This window comes from Xenopus laevis, chromosome 4L (genome assembly GCF_017654675.1).
Source record: "Xenopus laevis strain J_2021 chromosome 4L, Xenopus_laevis_v10.1, whole genome shotgun sequence".
Lineage (NCBI taxonomy): Eukaryota > Metazoa > Chordata > Amphibia > Anura > Pipidae > Xenopus > Xenopus laevis.
Window position 1 is genome coordinate 88,367,787 of NC_054377.1, and position 27,466 is coordinate 88,395,252.

The 27,466-nt window shown below is 37.8% G+C and overlaps 1 protein-coding gene across 1 annotated transcript; it reads right to left on the reverse strand.

Annotated features, from left to right (window-relative positions):
- Positions 1-307: 307 nt before the first annotated feature.
- Positions 308-27,466, reverse strand: faah.3.L (fatty acid amide hydrolase, gene 3 L homeolog). The gene is made up of 15 exons (XM_018258382.2): positions 26,914-27,466; positions 23,434-23,547; positions 21,925-22,068; positions 20,702-20,835; positions 18,948-19,154; positions 18,808-18,848; positions 18,292-18,416; positions 16,068-16,193; positions 12,327-12,424; positions 11,296-11,395; positions 10,980-11,023; positions 8,360-8,399; positions 6,640-6,748; positions 5,551-5,696; positions 308-1,460 (listed from the first exon to the last, which is right to left on the reverse strand). The coding sequence occupies exons 1-15, from the start codon at positions 27,121-27,123 to the stop codon at positions 1,332-1,334; spliced, it is 1,767 nt and encodes a 588-aa protein (XP_018113871.1). The 5' UTR covers positions 27,124-27,466; the 3' UTR covers positions 308-1,331.

A 27,466-nucleotide genomic window follows, 5' to 3' on the forward strand; every position in this document is an offset into this window, starting at 1 on the left:
GTCACTAGTAATTGCAGAAGAGAAAACAAGATAAAATGTATTCCCACATCCACTGAGGTGGGTTTGGCAAGAAACTGCATTTTTCCTACAAGTTATCAGGTGCTATTATGTTTATGGATTAATAAATAAATAACATTTTTATTGTTAGTATCACTTATTGTAAACCTCAAGTTGTTGGTTAAGTACCTTATGTGCCTAAATAAAATGTTGCCCGTACATTGACTTTTTTGTTGTTGACAGTAGTGATCTCTTTTTTTTAATGCGCATTGACTAATGTAAAGAATGCTTCAATCAAGACTCAGTGGAGTTCATGAGACATGGCAAATATATTATGAACGTCATAACAAAACAGACCTGTGATAAAACTTTGGTGAAGTACAGTCTAGAGCAGCGATCCACAACCAGTGGCTCATGAGTAACATGTTGATCACCAACCCCTTGGATGTTGCTCCCGGTGACTTTAAAGCAGGTGCTTATTTTTTAATTCTGGGCTTGGAGGAAAGTTTTTATATCATAAAAACTCGGTGTACTGCCAATCACAGCCCGTGTTTGGCATCCTCAGGGACTGTTTTCATATGTGTGTTGCTCCCCAATTCTTTTTATATTTGAATGTTACTCATGGGGAAAACAAGTTGTGGACCTCATGTCTAGAGTAATGGGATATAATACATTATAAAATAGCAACCTAGTTACCTTTTAAGGCACCTTTTTACATTTTTCAGATTTATACTGCAGAGAGCAGTCACTCGTTTAGCATAGCTCAAAATAGGTTGTATGTTGCTGAATACTAAGGGTCATATTTATTATTTTGCTTAAAAAATGTCGGGATAATTAACCTCTGCTTATGGTAGGTGATACAGGGCAAGAAAAAGCTAATTTACATAGGGCGCCAAAATGTTATAGATTCCTGCAAAATACAAATAAGATGAAGGTTTGACTTCTTCTTAGAAAAAATCCCAGGCTGGGGCATTTTAACAAAGAAGAATTTGCCTATTAAAAATGTAATTCATTAGGGGGGTTCTTATATATTTCTGAATTAGCCTTTTCTTGTGGTTTCAGAATAGGGCTCTCTGCACCCTGTACCAGATGTTTTATCTGCCACAATGTGCAGTAAGCAGATCAAAATATGCAAGGGCTAGAGGAAAAATGCATTACTATTATTTCTGACAGTTCACACCCATTGTATAAGGAATAGCTGTAAAAAAGAAAGTTTTACATAAGACATGAATCTTACATCAGGCACAGAATTCAGACGTACAACAACATTTCAAGCTCTAGTACAAATGAAAGTGAAGGCTCACAATAGTAAGCATGCAACTAAACCAATAAACTTAGGCTTTCTTTTTCTTGCTCTGGTGCAGAGTCTCAACTTCTTTCATGAAGCGCAGGCAGAGCTCATCTTGGTAGGGTAAAGTTGCGCACTGAACAGACAAGGGGAGCCCAAGTCCACCTTCCACGGCCTGTAGAGAGCAAACATATACCACTGCTATGACTTGGAAAGTTTGGTAGGATTTTGTAAATTACATGCTTCAAAACATGAATATTTTCCATATTTTTTCTCTATGTTTTTCCAATTAATGCCCGGGACCACCTTGTTATCGCAAAGGTCAGTTGTAGGGATCCATGCACCATACAGACGCTATTCTGTTTGCCAGTGTCCTTTACTAGTACATGTATAGACCAGTTATCCAGAATGCTCGATACCTGATAAGGGGTCTTTCCATAATTTGGATCTCCATACCTTAAGTCTACTAAAAATAATTTAAACATTAATAAACCCAATAGGATTGGTTTGCCTTCAGTAAGGATTAATTATTTCTTAGTTGGGATCAAGTACAAGCTAATGATATATTATTATAGGTAAAAAGAAAAATAGTTTTTAAAAATATTGAATTATTTGATTACAAAAATTGAGTCTATGGCCTTCTCATAATTTGGAGATTTCTGAATTATAGATTTTAGGATAACAGGTCCTATACTGTTATGTTAACAAGGATTTTAGTTTGCTGTACAAGTATGCACAATAAAACTATGGTAAATGCCCACAGTAAGATTTAAGAGAGTTAGCTCTTGAAGACAGCCATGTTTGACTGCATGAGCATCTGTAATCTAGATACCCTGCGACATGGGCTATACAGTGGTGGAATTTATTTTCACATCTATTGCAAGCTCCCAAACTTGTCTTAAATCCCATCAGGAAACTAAAACGTTAATATATTTATAAGTTTATGTTATAAAAGGCTTATGCTTAGCACATTGTTATCAAGCATTACTAGCAATGTCATGTACAGTTAGGTCCATAAATATTTGGACAGAGACAACTTTTTTTCTAATTTTGGTTCTGTACATTACCACAATGAATGAAAGAACTCAGATGCAGTTGAATGCAGATTTAGTGGGTTGAACAAAAAGATTGCATAAAAATGTGAGGAACTGAAGCCTTTTTTTTTTTAAACACAATCACTTCATTTCAGGGGCTCAAAAGCACAATGGACAATTGACTCAAAGGCTATTTCATGGGCAGGTGTGGGCAATTCCTTAGTTATGTCATTATCAATTAAGTGGATAAAAGCCCTGGAGTTGATTTGAGGGGGGGGGGTGCTTGTGTGTGGAAGATTTTGCTGTGAACACACAACATGTGGTGAAATGAGCTCTCCATGCAGGTGAAACAAGCAATCCTTAAGCTGCAAGAACAGAGAAAAAACATCAGAGAAATCTAAATCTAAAAAATCTAAAAAAAACCAGCACAGGTCTGTAAAAAAATTCTTTGGACAGATGAAACCAAGATCAACCTCTACCAGAATGATGGCAAGAAAATATGGAGAAGGTGTGGAACAGCTCATGATCCAAAACATACCACATTATCCATAAAACATGGTGGAGGCAGTGTGATGGCTTGGGCGTGCATGGCTGCCAGTGGCACTGGGACACTAGTGTTTATCCATGATGTGACACAGGACAGAAGCAGCTGAATGAATTCTGAGGTGTTCCGAGTAGGGATGTAGCGAACGTCGGAAAAAAAGTTCGCGAACATATTCGCGAACTTGCGCAAAAATGCGAGCGGTTCGCGAACGGTTCGCGAACCCCATAGACTTCAATGGGAAGGCGAACTTTAACATCTAAAAAAAAAATTTCTGGCCAGAAAAATGATTTTAAAGTTGTTTAAAGGGTGCAACGACCTGGACAGTGGCATGCCAGAGGGGGATCAAGGGCAAAAATGTATCTGAAAAATCTGCCTGTGTGTGCTTGGAAGAGATAGTGTAGGGGGAGAGCTGTTAGTGATTTCAGGGACAGATGATAGTAAGTTTGCTGGCTAGTAATCTGCTTGATACTGCTCTGTATTGGAGGGACAGAAGTCTGCAGGGATTTGAGGGACATTTTAGCTTAGGTAGCTTTGCTGGCTAGTAATCTACTGTTCTCTTTAAACAACTGCCATACGTTGACCTTGTAGGCATTGTTTGCCCAGTTTTTTTGGACGCAGCCACTGAAGCACAGTTGCCAGAAAAAATATGCCATATAAATGCTGAAAATAGTAATTTTTCGCCATACGTTGACCTTGTAGACATTGTTTGCCCAGTTTTTTTGGTCGCAGCCACTGAAGCACAGTTGCCAGAAACAATATGCCATATAAATGCTGAAAATAGTCATTTTTTGCCATATACGTTGAGTCAACGTATGGCAAAAAATGACTATTTTCAGCATTTATATGGCATATTTTTTCTGGCCTCTGTGCTTCAGTGGCTGCGGCCAAAAAAACTGGGCAAACAATGCCTACAAGGTCAACGTATACACTACTACAGCGGTGGATACGGATTACGTAAAATATATGAATGCTGCTTGAAAAAAAGTAACTCAAGTGGTTTTTCTAGAGACGATAATATTATCAATATTTAGACAAAATGTGAACAAGGTCACACAGCTAGATGGCGGGTTGAAGAAAACAGTGTGCAAATAATGCCTACAAGGTCAACGTATACACTACTACAGCGGTGGATACGGATTACGTAAAATATATTATGGCTGCTTGAAAAAAGTCACTCCGGTGTTTTTCTGGAGACGGTAATATTATGGATATTTAGACAGAATGTGAACAAGGTCACACAGCTAGATGGCGGGTTGAAGAAAACAGTGTGCAAATAATGCCTACAGGGCAAATAATGCCTAAAAGGTCAACTTATACACTACTACAGCGGTAGTAAAATAAAAAAAAGTAAAATAAAAAAAAAATGAATATTAAAAAAAAAAAATTAAAGTTGGTGCTGCTGAACTACTAGGAGCAGCAGATTAGCACACCAGTCCCACTCCCCAACACTGCTAGACTAATAGCACTGGGCTCTTATAGTAGTAGTAGTAGTAGTAGTAAAACAACAAAAAAATAAATAAAAGCAGTCCTTACAAGGACTACTGTTATTGCAGCAGTCAGCAGATGAGATCAGAAGCAGGACAGCTGCCCACAGCAGCTACATACAGAGCACTGCAGTAGAAGGTAGATTACTAGCCAGCAAAGCTACCTAAGCTTAAATGTCCCTCAAACCCCTGCAGACTTCTGTCCCTCCAATAACAGAGCAGTATCAAAACGATTACTAGCCAGCAAACTTTCAACTGTCCCTGAAATCACTAACAGGCAGCAGCTCTCTCCCTACACTATCTCTTCAGCACACACAGGCAGAGTGAAAAAACGCTGCAGGGCTTCGGTTTTTATAGGGAAGGGGAGTGGTCCAGGGGAGAGCTTCCTGATTGGCTGCCATGTACCTGCTGGTCTGGGGTGAGAGGGCAAAAAAAAGCGCCAACAATGGCGAACCCAAAATGGCGAACGTCGCGCGACGTTCGCGAACTTCCGGCGAGCGCGAACACCCGATGTTCGCGCGAACAAGTTCGCCGGCGAACAGTTCGCGACATCTCTAGTTCCGAGACATACTGTCGGCTCAAATCCAGCTAAATGCAGTCAAATTGATTGGGAGGCGTTTCATAATGACCCAAAACATACAGCCAAAGCAACCCAGGAGTTTATTAAAGCAAAGAAGTGGAATATTCTTGAATGGCCAAGTCAGTCACCTGATCTGAACCCAATAGAGCATGCATTTCACTTGTTGAAGACTAAACTTCAGACAGAAAGGCCTACAAACAAACAGCCACTGAAAGCCGCTGCAGTAAAGGCCTGGCAGAGCATTAAAAAGAAGGAAACCCAGAATCTGGTGATGTCCATGAGTTCAAGACTTCAGGCTGTCATTGCCAGCAAAGAGTTTTCAACCAAGTATTATAAACGAACATTTTATTTTCAGTTTTTTAATTTGTCCAATTGCTTTTGAGCCCTTGAAATGAAGTGATTGTGTTAAAAAAAAGGCTTTAGTTACTTACATTTTTATGCAATCTTTTTGTTCAACCCACTGAATTAAATCTAAAAGTCTGCAGTTCAACTGCATCTGAGTTGTTCCATTTAAAATTCATTGTGATAATGTACAGAACCAAAATTTTTTAAAAAAAAGTCTTCTCTGTCCAAAGATTTATGGACCTAACTGTATCTATGTCAATATGTGGTGTGAACAATACCTTTACAAACAGCTTGTCTAGCATATCATTATAGTGCCCCTTGTAATTCTTTAGTTCTTCTTCATCTGTTTGGGTGACAGAACCCACAGTTACAACACCAGCCGGGAACTCTAGTATGTTGTACAGCATTGTGTAGGAAGCAGCCGCTGAAAAAACATAAAATATCTTCTGTTTAAAATGCTTCTGTACATAGAGACCAAGGCTCAAAATCATCATTTGCAGCTAGTTTATTAAACCCTGATTATGTGAAGCTCTCTTTGTCAGGTCATTAAACATATGAAGCACTGAAGCCTTTTCCCTGTCCTATGAGGCTTCTTCTAACCTTTAAAAAGTTCCATTTTCTGACTAACCTTTATATCAAAACTCAAAGCAGGAACTTCAGTGGGGTGCAATGACTGGTGGAGTGGTAAGTTCTTTGCTGCAGTGACTTTATGGATTGAATGATAAGATTTGTGCAAGGTAAGACAAGAGTATATTTACATATATATTAACAAACCTTTTACAGCAAGCAAATGTATCTAAAGCTATTACAGTATTTGTACATAGTAATGTTGAGTCCATTATGGTCATTATGCAGCTAACTAAATTGTTCATATCATCTAGTGTATAACCACCATTAGAATGAATACTTTATCTTTTATATTAATTCAGCCTGCAGGTAGATTGGTGGCCACATTTTAAATTCACTTGATAATTGTACAGGTTTTATATATTCGCCAGTCCTCGCTGTTCCAGCAAAATGCTCATTCTGGAACCCTGCACAATTACTGGTAATCATACAAATCAATTAATTAGAATTGTCTGGATTGGTAACTAAGTTATGATGGTCACTACAGTGGTTAAACACAGGAGATTAATTCAACTTATCCCCCTGAACAAGGCATTTTTCCATGATTACAGTTTTTGGGTCTACTTGATAATGTCTTTATTAAGTAATCTTCTCTTATTTTGTTCATGCCAACATGTAAATTATTTACTATTTTAATTTAGTTATGCTGTGAATGTTTCATAGGCAGCCTTTTTAACATTTGAATTCATCGACTGAGATTTCAATATGGTGCAGAAATGATGTAAAAATTAAATATTTACCTAAAAGCTTTGAAGGATACCCTGGGTTAAACGCTGGACCCAACATAGGAGCCAGGACCACATCTAAATGCAACTTTCTCCATTCAGTAATGAATTCAGTCTGGTATTCCTGGGGACAGAAACGAGTTTAATCAAAATGCATCGTAACCAAAGGCACTGTAACGATACTTGGTGGTCTCCTTGCGCCCAGGTTTTCCTGCAATAAGGGATTGAGCATACACCAATACCATACCTACCAACATTTGAAAAAACAATAGAGACAAAAAGATCTACCATGTATAGTGTGGCAAAATTTTTGAACACACCCATTTTGTGACCATGTCCCTAAATTCCTCACCAGTTTTACCAATACACACTCTAGACATGCCAATATAATTACTACAGATAATAGATGGTAAGCATATTAACCCCAGGCATGCCAGCATAATCACCAATTAAAATTGATCAGGGGCATATTAAACCCAGACCTGCCAGTCAGGGCCGGAACTAGGGGTAGGCAGAAGAGGCACGTGCCTAGGGCACAAAAGTAGAGGGGTGCCTGGCAGGTACCTGTTTTGCTGCCTTCCCCCAGCTCAGACCCTTGTCTCTCATCTTTGCAGCCTTGTGTCTCTGCAGTGTGTGCCTGCACTCTCTTGTGCATACACACGTACCAGAGCATCTGCTCGCACTCCCCGGCAGCAACTACTATATCATCGGTGCATGTGCAACTCCGTGCGCGATTGAGAAGGGGGAGACGTATCCAGCTGGGTTGCCTAGGGTGCCCAGCCGGCTTAGGCCGGCACTGCTGCCAGTATAATTGCTGCAGAACATAGATAAACAGAATGTTAACCCTAAACGTGCCAGTATAATAAATGAATGAAATGGATAATGGGCAAATTAAGCCAAGACACCGTGGAATGCACAGCCATGATTTTTTTCCTGAGAAACAGAGGCCGAGAGCTGGCCAAAGACAAGTAAGGCAATACAGGACATTAAGGGGGTTATTTATTAAGGAGCGAGTTGTGTTTTCCATGAAAATTAGAGTTTGAGTTTATTTTATTGGTCAAAATTCGGGTTAAAAAAATTAAATTTTTCGAGTTATTCTGAAAAAACTTGAATTTTTCGAGATTTATTTTACCTCATCTAACACCTGTTGAGGTCATTTAGTCAGAGGTCCCTTGAACCATTTTAAAATATAAATAGCCTTCATGATGTTAGAGGTTTTTTTTCGGAGGGTTTTGCCCGAAAATTCGGCAATTCGAGCTATTTAATTTTTTTCCTAATGGAAACTTGATTAATTTCGAGGTTTCAGTTTCTTAAACCCGAACTAAGTGATTCGAGTTTTCTCCATTCAAGTTGTGCTTTCATGCAAATTCATTTGAGTTGTGCAAAACTCTAAAATTTGACCTTTGATAAATAACCCCCTAAGAGTACAATCTGGGACAGCGGCTTAGAGGCTGAAAATCATGATTATCCTGCAAAAAGTGGAACAGTTGGGAGGTATGCAGTACACAAAAGTGCTCTTGAGATTCCTTTTAAATTGAAGTAATAATTCTTCTGATAAAAGGTGGTGAGGATGCAATGGCAATATATTCAATTATGTATAACTTGATGAGGAAAAATGTTCTTTTCTGCATCAGGGCTGTAGAATACAGTATAAATAATAATTGGAATTACATAGGCCTAAATCTTGTAGATTAAGATGGAATATGAATCTATAGCTCTTTCTCTAGGATTGTACCTTTATAGCTGTATGATGCTTCCAGTGGTCCTTTACGGAGCTAAACAATATAGAATGCATGTATGTTATTAGTACTAAAAATATGTTAAACAATTAAGATTTAAAATGAGTTTAGCAAATAAGAAAATCACTTTCAAAGCAACTATTACCTGCCACCGTGGAAAAGTAAATTTGGATAACAAATCTTATTATGAAAATCAATTAGTGATTTTTTTGGTCCTACATAGTATCTGTTTGTTTATGCTTCTGACTGTAGCAGGAATTTTGTATAGCGAGAACAGTATCCCATTAAATATATTTGCAATCCATGGGGCAAATTTACTAAAGGGCGAAGTGGCTAATGCTAGCGAAAATTTCGCCAGCTTGACGTCATTTTGCCACTTCGCCGATTTACTAACGGGTGCTGGCGTAAATTCACTAGCAAAGTGGACCTACTCTAGCGCTTCTTCACACTCTTACGCCAGGCGAAGTTGCTCTATGGTGAAGGGACGTAACTAAGCTAATTCACTAAGTTGCGGATTTTAGTGAACGTTACCTCTTGTGCCAGACTTTACTTCGCCACCTCAGACCAGGCGAAGTGCAATAGAGTAGATAGGACTTCCTTAAAAAAAAGTTGAAAAAACGCTGGCGTCTTTTACTTTTTTAAGGGAGATAGGCTCAAAAAGATCGTAAATTTTTTTGGGAGTACCCTCCTTCCCCCCTACATTTCCTAGCATATGGCACCTAAACTATACAGTGGGCACATGTATAGGGCAAAATAACAACTCTATTTTATTTTATGAAGGTTTCCCAGGCTTGTATAGTGTAATGTCTTTGCTGCTGCATATACGTCCATTGTAATTTAACTGCACGCCGTATGCAAATTTGCGATCACTAGCGTAACTTTGAACCACTGATCGTAACATCATTATCGCAACTTCGCAAATGATCGGTAACTTGTGTGCAACTTCGGATCTTCGTGAATTTGTGCAGCCCTGGCAAATCTACGCCTGGCGAAGTCACCGATGGCACAACTTCGGAGGTAAGTAAATTTGCCCCAATGTGAGCACATCTATCATGTACTACACATGTTAGCTGTAGGAAAACCACCTTAGCCAAGTTTTTACAGCAGTGGTGTAACTACCTATACAGCAGACCCTGCAGTCTCTGAGGGGCCTGGATGACATGGGATCCCAAACATGCAGCCTGCTGTATCATAGTTATCCAACCAGTCATTTTGCTTTAAAATAGCGGTGTAATGCAGGCTTGGAAGGTGCTGTGCGAGCAGGTCAGGAGGCGGACAGGGGAGGAGGGACTATTCTTGTCATGCCCCCTCAGTATATTTTTTGGCAGGGGGGGGCAATGCTCCCAAGTTACTCCACTGTTTTATAGTATTTCCCTTTATGAGTTAAAGAGATACTGACATCAGACATTGAAACTTTTTTACATCTACCATAAAATTGACTTTGCATGTTTCTTATAATTTTGCCATAAAGTATTTGCCCAATGCTTTTACATTACTTATCTAACTCCCTGTGATCACCTATGAGGGGGCTGCCATATTTGTGCAGCAGGAGTCCATTAGCATTAGAAACTTTAACTGACAGGCTGAGATGGGACAGTCAGGTTGGCAAAACAGTCAGGCTTAGGAACTTCAACTTAATTAAGTAACAATTACTTACAAAAACAAACCTCTCAGCAAAAAAAAAACAATCAACTTGACCTATAGGTAACTTTTAATGTACATTCATATTTTAAAATGTAGTTTTTTAGTGTCAGTATCACTTTAAGTTTTGAAATTTTATTTCACAAGCCCATTTACTGAAAGACTAAATCCGCCTTCCACTACCAGCTTGGCGTATGGTATCCTACACACTATCATATTAAAGCTACATAGCATACAGTATGTCAGTATTATACATCTTACGTGCCAAAAACATTACATTACTGTATGCCATATAGTAGCCCACACTTTCACATATAGTAAGGCATACACAGAAATATCAGTTTGCCTGACCAAGTCAACAAATGTCCGAATTTGCTTCCCAGTCCTGGCTTATGCAACCCACCAGCCACAAACCATATATATGTAATATCTGGTTTATCGGCCCTAGTCCAATGGGGTTTTCCATTCTCTTTGATTAATATCTGAATGAGCCCTGAGGTCTGCAGACATAATTTGGATTGGGAATTGTTTGGGTCCCTTACATTGGCCAATAGGATGCCAACTAGGTCAACAGTGTCTAGTATGGCAGCCGCTGTCTTGCCACGTGTGAACAGCTTTTGCATTAAAACAATATTTATATAGCAAGGGTATATTATGATATATACATAGGCTATTATATTACACAACAGCCATGTATAATGTTTCTACTTACAAAAAATAGATGCATTTTACCTCTAACACTATACTACATTACACTTACACATTACTACAATGCATTATGCTGTCGAACCTACATCAAACAAAAGTAAAACTGCTCTTTAAGGCCCCACCCCCTCAAATCAAACTTTAATAAAACCCAGTTTAGCTATTACTGCTGTTGCTGCACCAATCGGTCCTCTAATATTATAATTGTCATTTATATTACAGTTTTATTTAATACATGAATAGCGGAAAGTATAAAACACATCATCTCACCTTGCACCTTGTGCTGAACTCAAGAACCATGCGTATCTTGGGAGCTGCAAATCAATGTTTAGAAGAATCTATTTAGTTGAATATTTTTACTCCTGAGGAGTTTACTTCTAATCTAGTAAAGTACAAGTGGTAACAGTAAAAATGCACCCTCCCAGCACGATGGGTTCTGGAGAGTCAATTGAGCTCCTGGAAAGTAAAATAGGAATTCCAGGATCCTGACCTTCACTTCATGTGATCAATATACATGAGAATGTGTAGAGTAGCTCTATACGAAACAGCTAAATTCGACCTCAAATGCCGCATAAGAGCTACTTACCAATGGCTTCAGTACAAAGAACAGAATCTTCTTCACTATTTTAGGAATGTTGCAAAGTGAGTCCAGATCTTTCAGACAAGGGTCTACAATGTTGTTTTTGCTAATTAGAAAACAAAACAGGTATGTTAGAACTGAAGCCTGTAATGTATGGCTAATTAAAAAAAAAACCCTAGCTGGAAATCATTATAATTGAAAATAATCCACGTTTTTATCCTTTACATGCTAAAGAAAAAGAACACTTTACATATTTTCATTTTCATATGCAATAAGCAAGAAAGGCAAAGAATCCTATGCAACAGGACAAGCATTCAGAATGTCATGCTTAATTTATTATGAGAATCAAGTGTTCATCTTCTTCCTATGTTATTCAGAAGTTCAAATCAAGCTGTGTGTAGAATCCAATTCTAATACTATAATATTATTTTACAAACACCTTGTCCCTTGCACTGAAAACATTCAGAATGGTTCAGTGTTGGAGCTACAACAACGAGAAATCAAAGTAGATGTGGTTGCACAACATCTGTTAGATATCAAGATTACGTGAAGGGGAAGATTAGTCATAGAGAAGAATATTTATGTGGACATGGAGTAAAATGAAGACAAATAAAAAGAGAGGAAAGGACACAGAATGAGAGGAAGAATACAAATAGGACAGTATGGAGGAGAATAACAATGTTATTACAAGGAGAGAAAGAAGTAGCAGGAAGGGAAATTAGGGGGGATAAAATAAACGGGGAAAAGAGACAGAACCTAAACAAAATGTGAGAAATTTGAGAAAGAGGAGATTAGCGGTATTGATAGAGATGGAAATAGAAGCAACAGAAAAAGTAGGAAACTGGAAGGAGAGGAATAATAAAAGGGGGTAAAATGAAGAGTAAAGGACTCAACAAAAACAAATTCCAGGGCTTTCCAGTACGACAAGAAGTGATTTACGAAAACTAAAGTCGAAACTAATTTGTCATACTTCACTCCTGACATCAAACTGACTCCAGTCCCGTACCCTTTGTTTAGTATAAGAAAATTGTACTCACAGCTTCTCACTTAATGTTTGTCCTCCATCACCAAGAAGTGTTTTTATAAACAGCTCATTTATCACGTAGTCAATTCGGGGTGGTTTGAAAGGTATAAGCTAGAAAATAATGACGCTATCACATCAGCGCTGCATAATATGTTGGCGCTCTAAAAATCCTTCTTAATAATAATAATAATAATAACAATAATAATGGAGATTTTATTTTTTACAAATAAAATATGTGCAATAAATTCCTTTCTAGATTTATGCAAAATGACTTGATTTAGCCCATTAAAGCTGATTTCGTCAGTCAAGGAAACAATGAGTGCTTCTGAATGGGTGCAGCCCGTGAGATCCTACTGACGCCCGACTATTCTACTATACTATACTATAATACTTGGCTCGTCTACTCTTCAAGGTGAAGGGACTCAAGTTTTTGTCATACTGGCTGTGACTGCTAAATGAGGATGCTCAGAGCATGGGTTGGATTGTGGGGACAGAATTGTAAAATTAAAATTTTTTTGATTATCTTTTTATTGAGTTTTAATTTTAGAACAAAATTATATCCAACATGGACACAGCTCAAAAAATTAAAATACAAAACAAAAAAGAGAATTGAAAGCAAACGAATGAGATAATTTAGGATTCGAGGCAAAGAAATCCAATAACTTCCAATAGCTACATTATCGGGGTTCATAAAGGAATATCGAAACTACACATCAAGTACAGGTATGGGATCCATAATCCAGAAACCTGTTATCCAGAAAACTCTGAGTTATGGAAAGGCCATCTCCCATATATGAACACGAATGAAAGGAGGGCACACCAATCAAATCAAAGTTTAAAGGGTTAAGGAGGTGCAATAATAAGTCGACAACCACTCCCATAAAGTGGTCACAAATACAATTTTGTTAATATCTTGGACCTGCACACTCCATAATTAATAACGGTATTCAGGCAGTGGTATTTGTAAAAAAAATTTTTTATATATACATAATGCGTTATCAATACATAAAGAAACAGTTTTCTCTACAATTGAGGTAAGTCAAAGACATCCTTGTCAGAGAATGAGAATCACCCCGAGAATTCCCCTTGATAAAGACTTTCACGCCGAAACGTCGGGGTGATTCTCATTCTCTGACAAGGATGTCTGTTTGCATGTAGGCTTGATTTTCGTATTGCAGAGTGGTGGTATGTAATTATTAAGCATTGTAAACTTGATGTTACATGTCTTTGACTTACCTCAATTGTAGAGAAAACAGTTTCTTTATGTATTGATAACACATTATATATATAAAAAATGTTTTTTTACAAATACCACTGCGTGAATACCATTATTAATTGTGGAGTGTGCAGGTCCAAGATATTCAAAAAAAGCCATCTCTCATAGATTCCATTTTATCCAAATAATCCAAATTTCCCTTTTCTCTGTAATAATTCAACAGTACCTTGTACTTGATCCAAACTAAGATATAATTAATCCTTATTGAAAGCAAAACCAACCTAATTGTCTATTATCAGGCTTATAGCCCGAGTTACTGTCTGTTAGTATGAACATTATCCACATAGCCCCAATTCTCCCATACTTTGTAAAATTTTCCTTAGTATCATGTCAGTCAAGAACTGTAAGGTATTACATTCTGCGAATATATTGTATCCTGTTTCTGTGGGAGACGTCATAGATTTCCAAGCATTTGTAATTGCCCCTCTGGCTGCTGTCAGTATGCTATTGATTAAACGTTGGGCTGCATTATGCACATTAGGTACTTCGTTCACTCCCAGAATGCAGACCATTGGGCCCTATGGGATATCTACTGTATAAAGGTCACTCATCTCACCCATTGTCGGACAGTGTCCCAAAATAAAGTTAACTTGGGACATGTCTAGAACATGTGGAGTAAGGTGCCTATGTCTGGCCCACCCCTCCAGCATATCACTGAAGCAGTAGCTGGAAAGAGTTGTGATAGTAAGGAGGGGGTATGGTACCAGCCAATGAGTATTTTATGTATATTAGCTCCTCATAAGTTATCAAGGTCTCATCAATAGGATTAAACAGTGAACCAACGACAACCAGATTTTCTGTGGTCAGGGTATGTTGTATTTGAGGTTCTTGTCCTGGTAAGAACTTAGGGTTTTGTAGAAAGGAAATGAGCGGAGAACCTCTAATATCACATCCTGTCAATCTTATGAGCCATCTCTATATGTTAAGTGAATGTATGGTAGTGCTAAGATACCTTGTGCCCAGGTGTGACAGAGTCCGTGACCATAGCCAATAGGCTGGAGATGTCACGGAGTTGTAGTTTCTTTCTATTTCTGCCCATTTAGCTAACAGGTTCAGGACTAGCCATATACATTTTGCCGGGGCAGATAAATAGTACTTATATAGTACATCCAGAACTGCTAAGCCATCCTGATTTTTTCTATTGACAGTTTTAAAACGAATCCAGTGCCATTTATGTCCCCTTATGAAGTTTAATATTTTTTTATTTTTTTGTGAATTCTCAAGTTTTGATATGAGGACTAAAACGGGTAAGGTGTCAAACAAAAATTCTGATATTTTTAACTAGAGGTCTGTTTGCTGGTTGTGACCCTCCAATGGATTTCTTTCTCTTTTTTTCCCCCTTTCCTTCAATCCTCAATGCCATTAATCTCCCAACATGCTGGATACATGATAAATGGTCATTTACAGAAAAAAAATGGACAGCAATCAGTTAAATAATAAACTGATATGGGTACTGTATCAGTGTTGATTCATTTAATGTAACACATAGGGGCAGATTTATCAAAATATTAAATTAGAGCTCAGCACAGAAACATTCACTCACTTTCTATTAATTCCTATGGAGTTTTAGAATCATATTTATCAGTGGTTGAAAGTTAGAGATCCCCATTGGATTGAAAAGAAAGTGAGTGGTTTTTTTCGTAGTGAACTGTAAAATAATCTAAAAAATAAATCTGCCCCATAGATAAGGTTAATATATACAGTATCCTGAATATCTAAGCCAAGGACAGGAAACAGAGAAACTTCTAACTGTTGAAGATCTGCATCACCCAGAGCACCCTGCCTATATCTCTAATAGAAGAGTTGAGCAACAACTGTCCCATACATTTCCTATATCTATTTAGTTTTTTTTCTAAATTGTTCATTTGAGGTTGAGATGACTACATTAATATTTGAGGTAGCGGGCCATTAGTACTGTGAAGATAAAATTACAATGTTCTATAAACAAATTAATTATAATAATCTTCCCTTATGTTGTTGAATAGAATAGAATCTTCACATCCTCTTAGCTTCTCCATACAAAGGGCAATGCTTCCTTTTATAGTCATGGGAAATGTAAGGAACTGACAGCATTACAGTTGTACCTGGACCAGATGTCCCTCTGGTCAGCCCCCTACATTTTGCAGCTCTAATATGCTAAGGCTAGCAAACTGATGTGAGTGATACTTAATAGCAGTAAATACGAATAGTGATAAGAATAGCAGCTCTGGTTCACATGAGGACACAAACTTGATGTTTCATGAAATGTTCTGCTTTGTTCTTCTCTTATTATTCTTGGCACTACTTGTATGTGTATGGGTTTGCCAAGTATTTTCAGAGTAGCCCTGCAATTACACAAATCAGTCTCAGTGTCTTTCAGAACCACAGAAGAAATAGCTGTGTTTTAATACTTAATTTAGGGGCAAGGTTAAAAAGTTATCTAAAGAATTATACAAACAATTCATTTCAGATTTGTGCCCTGCTTGTGTTTTTTCTTACCGTGTGTCCAGCTTCTTCAAGCAGCTTTTTTGTTTCTAAGAACACACGCCTCATAGCTGGGTTTGGCAATGTAAAGCCATCGGTTTCATAATATCCAATGCGCAGGAGTTTAGGAGTAGAGAAGATCTAAACAATATTCAAGAATTCAAGAATAATTTCCTTTGCTTTAATCATTAAATGCACCAAGCAGGCTATGAACAGATTAGAACTCAGCAACTGTTTGCTCCTAGTTATTTACAATACAAAGGGGCTTGTGGTAGAGTGCCCAAGGGAATTCTGGCAAATGGACGTAACTACGCAAATTGTGCCAGACTTGCCTTCGCACCCTCAGACTAGGTGAAGTGCAATAGAGTAGATAAGAGTTCCTCAAAAAACGTAAATTTTTCTAAACGCTGGCGAATTTTCAGTTTTTCAGGGTGATAGGCTGCAAAAGATCGTAAATTTTTTTTAGGGTACCCCCTACATTTCCTTACATATGGCACATAAACTATACTCTGGGCACATAAACTATACTCTGGGCACATGTGTAGGGCAATATAACAACTCTATTTTCTTTCATTAAGGTTCCCTGGGCTTGTGTAGTGTAATGTATTTGCTGTAACATATACGTCCATTGAAATTTAACTTCCCGCCACATGCAAATTAGCCAATGCTAGCGCAACTTCTCTTTGCTTGCTGAATTAATGCTAGCGAAACTTCGCCATTGTTCGGCACTAATCAACTGTGTTCCTGTTACCTTTAAGTTGGGAAGAGTTTGCCTGATGAAGTGGTGTCCCTGTCTTTATGCTCCTGATCCTACACTTACCTGCCTACCATAGCTAATTTTCCCCCAAAATTACCTGTACAAGCAGCCATCTTGTCACAGGTCCTATATACTATATTAACTGTATACTATATTGTTGTAGTTGGGAGCTAAAGGTTCTGCATTGGGCTTTAGAAAAACCCCACCCCTTTCAACTGATACACTGGAATTTCCACTCTGGGGGGCAACAATGGATAGAAATTGAACGTTCTTGTGCTTTATTGGAGATACCCACACAAATATATGAATCAAAAGTGACCAGTGCAAATTCTTCGATTATGGCAATATCCAAGTTTATCACTGCTCTCCTCCTCTATAGGTACTATCATCATATTTAATACTGAAATACCAACACAGCTACAGCTTTCATGGACATCTTAGGGAGTCTAGTTGCTTTCTCAAATGCTACATGGGACGCATTTCCAAGCATTCTCAACATTGCAAAATGCATTCCAAATATCTTGAAGTTTGAAACTGCATTGTTATTGTCCTTCACCTAATAACAGATCCCTGTCAATATATGAGAAGAGTTTTGAAGAAACCCTCTACAGAAGAAAAAAAAGTCATATACATGTGCCATAAAAGTCTGTGGGCAATTGGGATGCTACTTTATGGAAAGAAACGAAGAGGGATTACTGTAAGACTAATAATGATCAATAGACATCATTGCCCTACAAAAATATTCCACATGCAAAAAACACCTAGAGACAGCAAGAAAAATGCTATGCAGCAGGTTTTATACCCCAGATAAGCTTTGCAAGCTATATGGTATGCCTAACACTTTATGGAGGAACTGTGGGGTGGCAAGATGCTTTTTACTTATTTGATGGATATGCTGCACACAAGCTTTATATCAGTACTAATATATTAGGAGTTAAATCAATTGTATAATAATTATAACTAAACAAACGGAATAATAAATATAAATAAATATAAGGCTCATGTCATGTTGATCTGTCTTACATAGTGATGGGCAAATTTGGGGCGTTTCGCTTCACCAAAAAATTTGCGAATTTCCAGGGAAATTCGCGAAACGGTGAAAAATTTTTTGTTTACGCTGGGGAATTTTCGCGGTGGTTTCGCGAATGTATTCGCCCATCACTAGTCTTACATTCGTGTAGAGCAGTTACTATTTTAAATATATAAAGTTTTGTTCACTATACTGCTATGTCATGTTCATGTTGATCTGTCTTACATAGTGATGGGCAAATTTAGGGCGTTTTGCCAAAAAATTTGCGAATTTCCCTCGAAATTCGCAAAATGGCGAAAATTTTGCAAAACAGCGCCGGCGTGTAGTTTTTTTTTACACTGGGGAATTTTCACTGGGGTTTCGAAATTGTTTGCCCATCACTAGTCTTACATTCATGTAAAGCAGTTACTATTTTAAATATATAAAGTTTTGTTCACTATACTGCTACCTACCTCTTCATTAAAAGGAAGCGGTGGCACTGTTGGATCTAACTTGAACATCTCATCACACAAGAGAGCCTTCATGCACAAAGCTAGGCTGTCCACATCCCTTGCCATTGGTCCAATGCACAGCAAAACTGAAACATATATACCATTATAGTGGCTGTAGAAATACAAACTAGAAGCAAACATTTACTTTACATGTCTACAAAAAAGATACACTTTGCTAAATGTGAATGAAATAAATGGTATGCTGGGTGTAATGTTTTTTGATGCATCAATAAAAGCTACCCCATGTGAATATTTTTCTCTGTCCCTTTCATGTTGAACCGGTGAAGCAATAGAGATTACTTTTACATTGCATTAATTGCTTCATCATTTTTAAGTACAATGTTAATTAATGCCGCATCATAATGGAATATTGCAATTGGGTTGTTTGAAGTTTGAATTTGGTTATTATACATTTGTATAAAGATTTAGTTAATGTTCTAAAGGATGGAGTAGAAGTAGATTAATTTAACCATTCACCTGCAAGCATGCCATCAACACAAGGGCGGACACCATGAATACTGTAAAAAGGCAAATTTGATACAATTAAAAATGTATGAGTTTAAAAATATAAATGACACATATTATACAGTGTTTCTACCTTTATCGGGTATATGTACCTCAATCTCTTTGGAGATGGCTTGAATCCAGCTATTCCACAGAAGCTTGATGGGAGTCGGATACTTCCACCAATGTCTGTTCCGAAACCTAAAATTGAGCCGCCGCCTCCAATCAATGCTCCCTCTCCCCCAGTAGATCCAGCAGCACCTTTAGTGGGGTTATGGGGATTGGTCGTAAGTCCATATATTGGGTTGCTTGTTTCATAACTGAGAAAAACAAAGCCATCTCATGGTAATGCATAGCTTGTGGTGAAAACACAGTTTATCTTTACATGCGAACATATTGTGACCAATGAATACTTGGAGAACCATGACTTTCACTTTTTTTTATCAAGCTCATGCAAGTGTGCTTAGAATACTTGCTAACTCTTCCCTTTTAGTATATCCCTGCAAGAAGTGGATTAAGTGTTAGGGTTTCATTGCAAAGCTAAAGCAAATTGGTTTACACCAGCGATGAGGTGGATGAAAAAATGATCCCTAGGATTTCTTTCTTTAGAGAGAGGGGGTAGTGTTTAATTTGGAGGCCAGCAAGTTATTTGCTATTTGTGTCTTTTTTCAACTTTTCTTCAGGGATAAAGTTCATATAAACTATACCAATTTTACTATCTTATTTTTCAGGGTGTAGGGAAATGTGCTGGTTGGAAAGTAAAAGAATCCAGGAAATGATTGCCTTGAATATGCAACCAGAATTTGCAGTTTAATGTATGTATGTATGTATTTTATGTATGCATAACTTTATTTATATAGCACTGCAGTAATACACAGCACTGTACAATCTTAATAAATAGGTCCCTTAAAGGTTGTATATCTATGCCATGGGTGCTTATAATTTAGTCATCAACATGTACCAATAGGATGATTTTCAGTTTAATACATGCTGATTTACAGTTTAACACAAGCCTATATACATAGTTGCAGTTACACTTTACACCTGGAATTATGAGAGAGATCTCATGTAAATATTTTCATAAAGAGCTACATTAAAATCTGCTGTTCTTTCTTATATTCCAAGGGCTTTTTTCCAGCACTGCAGAAATGTTAAATGTTTTAAGTTGGCAGTAAAAGTGAACTGTTATATTTACCCATAATGCTTTATTCTTGTATTGTGAACCCATGCTTCCATCCACAGCATTCATTCAATAAATCCAACGTATGGGTATGGATACCATAGGGTGCAGGGATTCTGCTGCAAAGTACCTTTATTCACCACTTTTTTTCACTTTATTGGTGAATAAAGGCACTTTGAAGCAGAATCCCTGCGCCTCATGGTATCTATACCCATACGTTGGATTTTCTAAATGTTTAAAGTTTAATCGGCCTCAGGAATTCTACATGAAAAAGAAAAAGAAAAAGGCCTGAAGAATCTAATAAAATTGTCCTCTCCTAATTAGACGATTCTTTGCTGTGGACTTCTTCTCCAATATGGTCACTAACGGCTTGGAAGCTTTTAATGCAAGCAGTGTGCAGATGTATAAATTGAAATTCAATGTCAAGGTTTAATGTGTATTCTTGTCAAAAATCCCCATACAGCCTATACCCCTTACGGGATACTTTTACATATACTCCAGCCTCCCCCGTTAAGAAGCTTAGGCACAGTTAAACAGTTTCAGTCATAAAAACAATGGTGGTAAGGGTTTCAGCTATCCACGTGAACAGTGATTGTAAGCATATTTTTTATGAGGTTTCAGGTTTGCTTAGCTTTCTCCTGTTCCTGTAGTTAAAACAGTTTTGAAATAAATGAAAGCTGTATTTACCATATCAGTGTCTGTGGTACATTGGTCTTTGCAAATATAACAGCCCCTTGTTTCTTCAAAACCTTAACAATAACACTATCTTCTTCCTCAAGCTCATCAAGGTATTGCACCAGGCCACATGTGGAAGGATGTCCCTAAGAATTCAAATAGTCTTTATAACAAGTTGGGGGCAAATAACATTAGCTTTAGATATTGCAGTAGTTTATTACAACAATGACTGATATTTTATGCATAAAGAGAACATGTGTTGAAGTGCACCCATTTCCATGTCATGCCCATAGTGTACATGACAATGTAACATGAGGGTATAATTAATGAATATAGGCTTGATAAAGCCATTGAGCCTTTAAAACAGGGAATGATTTATAGGTGTATGTTAATGGGTGGGGGCTTAAAAGCTCATTGCTTTCTCACTAGAGCTTCTGAGTTCTTACTGCTCAGTCACACTGTTTGCTGGGGGACTTGATTTTAAATGCACTACATATTTAGAATGCCAATGGATAGTGTAGGACTCACGTACAATGAGGGGCCTTGATGTGGCAGTGAGCTTACAAATTTTGGCCAAAGTGTGGTACCAACACAAAATATTTTGTAATAATTATTTTTAAAGGCAAACGGTTCACTGCCAATTTTTCTCTGTTTGTGTACAAATATGGGCATTTTATTGTTTATAGCAGCTAGTCAACACCAGATTGTGGGCTAGACCAAGTGCTGGCAAAAGCGTGTTTCTAGCAGCTGTTCAACACCACAGCGTGGGTTAGACTGAGCGATTTTTCTTCTGTGTTTCGATAAACCTCGCCTTTGTTGGGTGATGCCAGAAGTTGTAGTTTAATGTGCTGCGTAACCCTGCTTATGCAGTAACTATAATACCAGTTAGCTGACAAGTGAAACAGAGAAATGCAGTTGTACTTGTCTGCACATCAAGGTAATGTTTTCCACACAGATTCAATGCAACAGAAACTACAGTATATGCCAGTGTTCTCTCCCAATATTTGCTCTTATTTGCTATAAACAGTCCAAACTGCTAGTAACTCCAAATACCTTGGTTATCACATCATTGTAGCAATCACAACACCTATAAATATCATTGCCTATAAATACACTACAGTCTTAGAAAATCGTATTAGTTACTGTACCTGGCCAAGTCTTGCACTTTTTATTACATATTGTTGGACAAAAATGGTTTCCTTTCTTCTAAAGATGTATAAGAAATATAAACTCACGTGGTATCCAACATGCTCCTTTATAGAGATGGGAACACCGTATAATAGACCCTTTTGCTTCTGCTTTTTGATTTCTTGGAGCTGGTTCTCACAGTCAGTCATAAAAACGGTTATACAGTTGGTATCTCTGGTCACTTCCAAAGCCTTAGAAATTTTCATGTCAATCATAATAAATATAAGGTAATTGCAGTTACATACACAGTTTTTAAGATTATAAAATGTCAAATTTACTTAGGTGATAGTATATAAATTAAAGCAGTTGTTCACCAACACTTTTTTTCAGTTCCATTGGTTTCAGATAGTTCACCTGAAAGAAGGCTTTTTTTCAATTGCTTTCTATTTTGTATTTGTGGCCATGTTTCTAATACTGAAGTTTAAAGTTTCTTTTTTCACCTCTTTCAAAAGTAGCTCAGGGAGATTGTCACTGACTCTGTACACTGTTCTAAATTAATACATTAGTTGATACTTTTCTTATCTTTGGCCCTGCCGAGTTTCATTAACAGTAGCTGATATAATTGATACAATAGTTGCTAATATTCCACAGGTGCTGCTGAGAAATGTATCAACTAATGTAGCAAATTATAAAAGTTCAGAATCTGCACCAGGATTACTGAGCTGCCAGACTGAAACGCCAGACAGGAATATTAAAATTACATTTTGGAAAAACAGTAAAAAATAAAAAGCAATTGAAAAAAAGTCTTTATTTCTGGTGAACAATCTGAAAACAACTGAACTGAAAAAGTGTTTGGAAGGTGAACAACCCCTGTAAGTGTTTAAGGTTGATGCCACACAGGGGCTGATCTCGGCCTACGTAAAAGTGTAGGCCGGCAATTAGTCCCCACACTGGGATTATCTTCTTATCACCTGGAACCATTGACCATTGTGGTGGCCCAGATGCAGCACATGCAGCAGATTTCTGCACTGAAATGCAAGAGGTCACATGCCAAATCTGTCACGGCCAATGCATTGGTTCCGGGTGCAGGCAAAGAAGAAAGGTAATACCATTGTCTGGGCTGATTCTCATCCTTCGCTTTTTCACAGGCAGGCATCAGCCCCTGTGTGGCATTAGCCTAACAGTCATGGCTAGTTGAAAGGTTGTTGTTGTTACTATATACAGTGAATGGTGAAAATGTGTTTCCAGAGGCAAATCAGTTGGGGCCATATAAGAACACTGACTGAACCTGATAACCATTAAGTGTGGGTCTTACAAAGCTATATTAGACTGAAGGAAAGCATTTTGTTTACTGCTATAATTTCCCCGGAGACTAAGCATGTAATATGTAGAATGGCATCTGATATTTATTTTATTAACCCTTGGATCACTTGACCAGCAACTCTGAGAGACAGTCGTAAGGCCTCTTTATAGAACTATAGAAATGCTCATTTATTTTAAACAGTTACAAAATAGATAAAATTACAAAAGTCCTAATTTGCTTTTTATTTCGTTCCTTTTGGGTTTAAATGAACGTTTGTGTAAGTGTGCTTCGACACACTAAAAAAAAGCCTTACTTTTTCAACATACGTGTACAAAACATTCTCAGGAGAAAGTGATCCATCTCTGAGCTTTTCTGTAAGTTCCTGCAATGACAAGTTCAGGATTCTTCCAGAATCTACACCTGGGTTCTGCAAACAGAAGCAGTATTGTGTTAGAACATGTTTACCGCTGCATAAACTTGTGTTCTTGGTTAGGCAAATACTATAGATTACTAGTAGTAAATATGAGGTCACATTTACATGAATAAATACATATATGTGAATGTATACTGTATCTGTGCATCAGACCAAAGCCAAGTTCTGTGTAGTAAAGTAATCCATTCACACACAACCAATAGGGGTTTCCCATAAGCCCACACTGTGATGGAGTTTAGACACAGAGAGCTGCTGTTTTGTCAGTTAAGGAGAAGCAACACATCTGTAATTTGGCTCTGTGTCTCTATTCATTTCATCTATTCATTTCACCTTTAAAGTAACTTTTATTATGTTATAGAACAACCAATTCTAAGCAGCTTTTCCATTGGTTTTCATTATTTATTTTTTACAGTTTTATAGTTATTTGTCTTTTTCTTCTGATTCTTTGCAGCTTTCAAATGGGCATCACTGTCCCCTTCTAAAAAACAAATACTCTGTAAGGCTACAAATGTATTGTTATTGCTACTTTTTATTGCCGATCCTTCTATTCAGACTCTCTCCAATTCATATTCCAGTCTCTTATTCAACTCAGTGCATGGTTGCTAGGGTAATTTGGGCCCTAGTTACCAGATTGCTTAAATGCAAATTGAAGAGCTGCTGCTAAATAACGCCAAAAACCTTCAATAATAAAAAAATGAACAAATTGCAAATTATCTCAGTATATTACTCTCTACATCATACTAAAAGTTATCTCATAGTTGAACAACCGCTTTAACAGAATAACTGTCGCCACAGACACACCGTGTGCCTGTAACAGTTTCTTGGGGGTTCGTCCGGGATTGGCGATACCTGCTGGTGAAGTGCTGATCTGTTGAACTGATGGACAACAGACCAGAGACAGAAAGTCGAATATCCAGAAAGGACAATCCGTGTTACAGTGCCAGAGAAGGAGTCAGCATGGCATCAGACAGTGAGAGGAAGAGCCTGGTGTGGAACATCAGGAAGAACCTTCTCACCTTGCCAGCAGAGAAACTTCTCCAGATTGCCCAGAGTGTTGGTCCAGTACCAGATACAGACCCATCGCAGCTTGAGGTGGGGAATGAAGAGGAGTGTTTTGAGTACATCCATTCCTTTATGTACAGTGCACATTTGTTAGAATCAGAGGATAGGGGAATGAATGAACTGTTAATGCTTCAAGATGCAATTGATGCAGTGGTTTCTGAGAGCAAAGCTAGCTTATGCAGTAATGTGAATGCTGAAGGGGTAAAATTAGCACAACAGGCTGAAACAGTAACTCCTTGTAAAATGCCTTCTGTCTTGCCCTCCAGTAGCACAGATGAACCATTAGTAAGCATTACAAATGCTAAATCATTGGCTTGTGTCCCAGGATCCCAGACATGTTTAAGCAGTACTCAGGGACCACCTTCAGTCTATGGAGATTTGGGAAAAACACTGCTCCAGTGCATGCATGCACTTTCAGCTCAGTCCATGCAGTGTTCTCCCCAAACCTTAAGCTCAGACAACTTTAATAGCAGCCAAGCAGACTCAGGAAAACACCTGAAATCTGAAAGAGAAATCTCCATAAGGGACCTTTACCTTCATCGCAGAGAATTCAAAATACATGGAGGTCAGATTAGTGATGACACATCTGATATCACTTACAACAACATCTGCAAGCAAATAGATGAGGGTATGAAGGAGAACTTCAGTGAAACAGAAATCGTTCGGGGGGTGCTTAGGATAGTAAAGCCTGGACATTTTAAAGATATGTTCATGAACAATGATGATATGACAGTGGCTGAACTCAAGGGCTTTCTACAATCACACCTTGGGGAAAAGAACAGCACAGAGCAATTCCAAGAGCTAATGTGCACTCAACAGAAAGAACAAGAGAGTCCACAGCAGTTCTCATACCGGGTCATGGGGTTAAAAAGACGAGTTCTTTTCACATGCAAACAAGTAGAGTCTGGCATCAAATATAACCCAGATACAGTCCAGGATGTATTTTTGCACACAGTGTACCAGAGCGAAAAGTGAGATCCCAAAACACAAATTTGCTGACTGGAATCCAGCCGAGTGAGAAGGCCAAACAAATGTTTACTTATGAGACTCTTGGCCAGCCGTCAATACTCCCACAGTTACCATGATGACTCATACTCAACCTAATGTAACTTGGTGAAATGTTCAACCCTATGTTTCATACATAGAACCTTATTTTTCATACATGAATATGCCAAATGTACACTATGTAGCTGTTTTTGAATGTTGGTTTGTTAGGCATGTTGTCAGGAGCCATGCTCTTTTTATTGTCAGGGAGTGTGTGACCCCAGTAAATAATAGGGACACAATTACGTGAATAAATATATATATGTGAATGTATACTGTGTCTGTGCATCAGACCATAGCCAATTTCTGTGTAGTAAGGTAATCCATTCACACTCAACCAATAAGGGTTACCCATAAGCCCACACTGTGAGGGAGTTTAGACACAGAGAGCTGCTGTTTTGTCAGTTGAGGAGAAGCAGCACACCTGTAACTTTGCCTCTGTGTCTCTATTCATTTTCTTTAACAGAATAACTGTTGCCACACCGTGTGCCTGTAACACATTCAGCATTCATGCACTTGATGCCTCTAGCAGATCAAACCAGATAAAATAGGGAAGAAGTCTGGCCTGGCAGTTAAGCTATAGATCAGAAACAAATTAACCAGTGGTTATATATTAACTACCCCAAACTTTGCTTTCATTCAAGTTATGATTATTAAGGCCAGCTCTAGAGGGATTTATGTTTGTAACTGGGATTTATTTGCCAATGCACAGAATAAAGAAAAATGCAAAACAAATTAAATACCAAAATGAAAGAATAGCTGAATTTTGTCTTTCAGAGTCCTGTCTATAGCTAGTTAAGGGCTTTGTTACTTTTATATGGACAGGGTAGTCATGTTGCTTGCACTGCAGAAGTTGACTTTTTATTGTAGGATGGTATGTTGTAGGTCTATTATATTCTGTTATAAATGTTACCTTTATATGTAATCCCTCCGTTTTAGTATTTTGTTAGTCAGGAGGAACTCACGGATACTGTCCTATTATTTTCCAGTCTCTAATATCATGTCAGCATCTGCTGTTTTGGATGATTGGATGCAGGTTACTGCCCAGAGTCAGATGAGGTATAATCCTGCCTTATGGGTTACATAGTATTAGCTACTAAATAAACACATTTTTAAAAATGTATATAGTGTATATATCAATATACACTATATATATATATATATATTAGATACTTTTAAAATGATTTCATTAGGTATATACAAGGCGATTGTAAATACATTAGAAATATGGCCAGGTTGGTTGCATGAATGTACCTGCTTCTTAAACTTCTCAGCCAGTTTCTCCATTCGTTGCAGACTCATTTCTTTTCTCTGTTTCTCTTGTTTTATCTTCTTCAAAATATGCCTTTTCTTCATCCATTTCAGTCCATACAGAGAGACTGCAACACAGATCCCCAAGGCAGCAAGGATCCTAGATTCCGCCTCATGCTCCGTGAGGAATTCGTTTAACTTGTTAACCAGCATTTTGCTTTTCTAACGATCTACCGAGCAGCAGGCAGGATTTTATTGCACAAATCTGGCAGGGTTCCACCACATCAGGCGCTGAGCAGTTGCATTGGTATGTTCAAGCAATACACTAACAGTTGTGAAACTGATCTGTTTGAGCAGGGGTCATTAAACAGACCTTGCCAGTAATGTTAATAGAAACTGTTTTCTTAGAAATTGTTAAGTGAAACCAGCTTCAAAGATTTAAGGAATGTGTTTTTCCCAATTGTTTACTCGTTTTTGACTTATTCTAACAATGTGGCACTTACATGCAAACTTTTGCTTCAGAAGTCTTGTAGTTGGCCAGCTTAAATATTTTTCA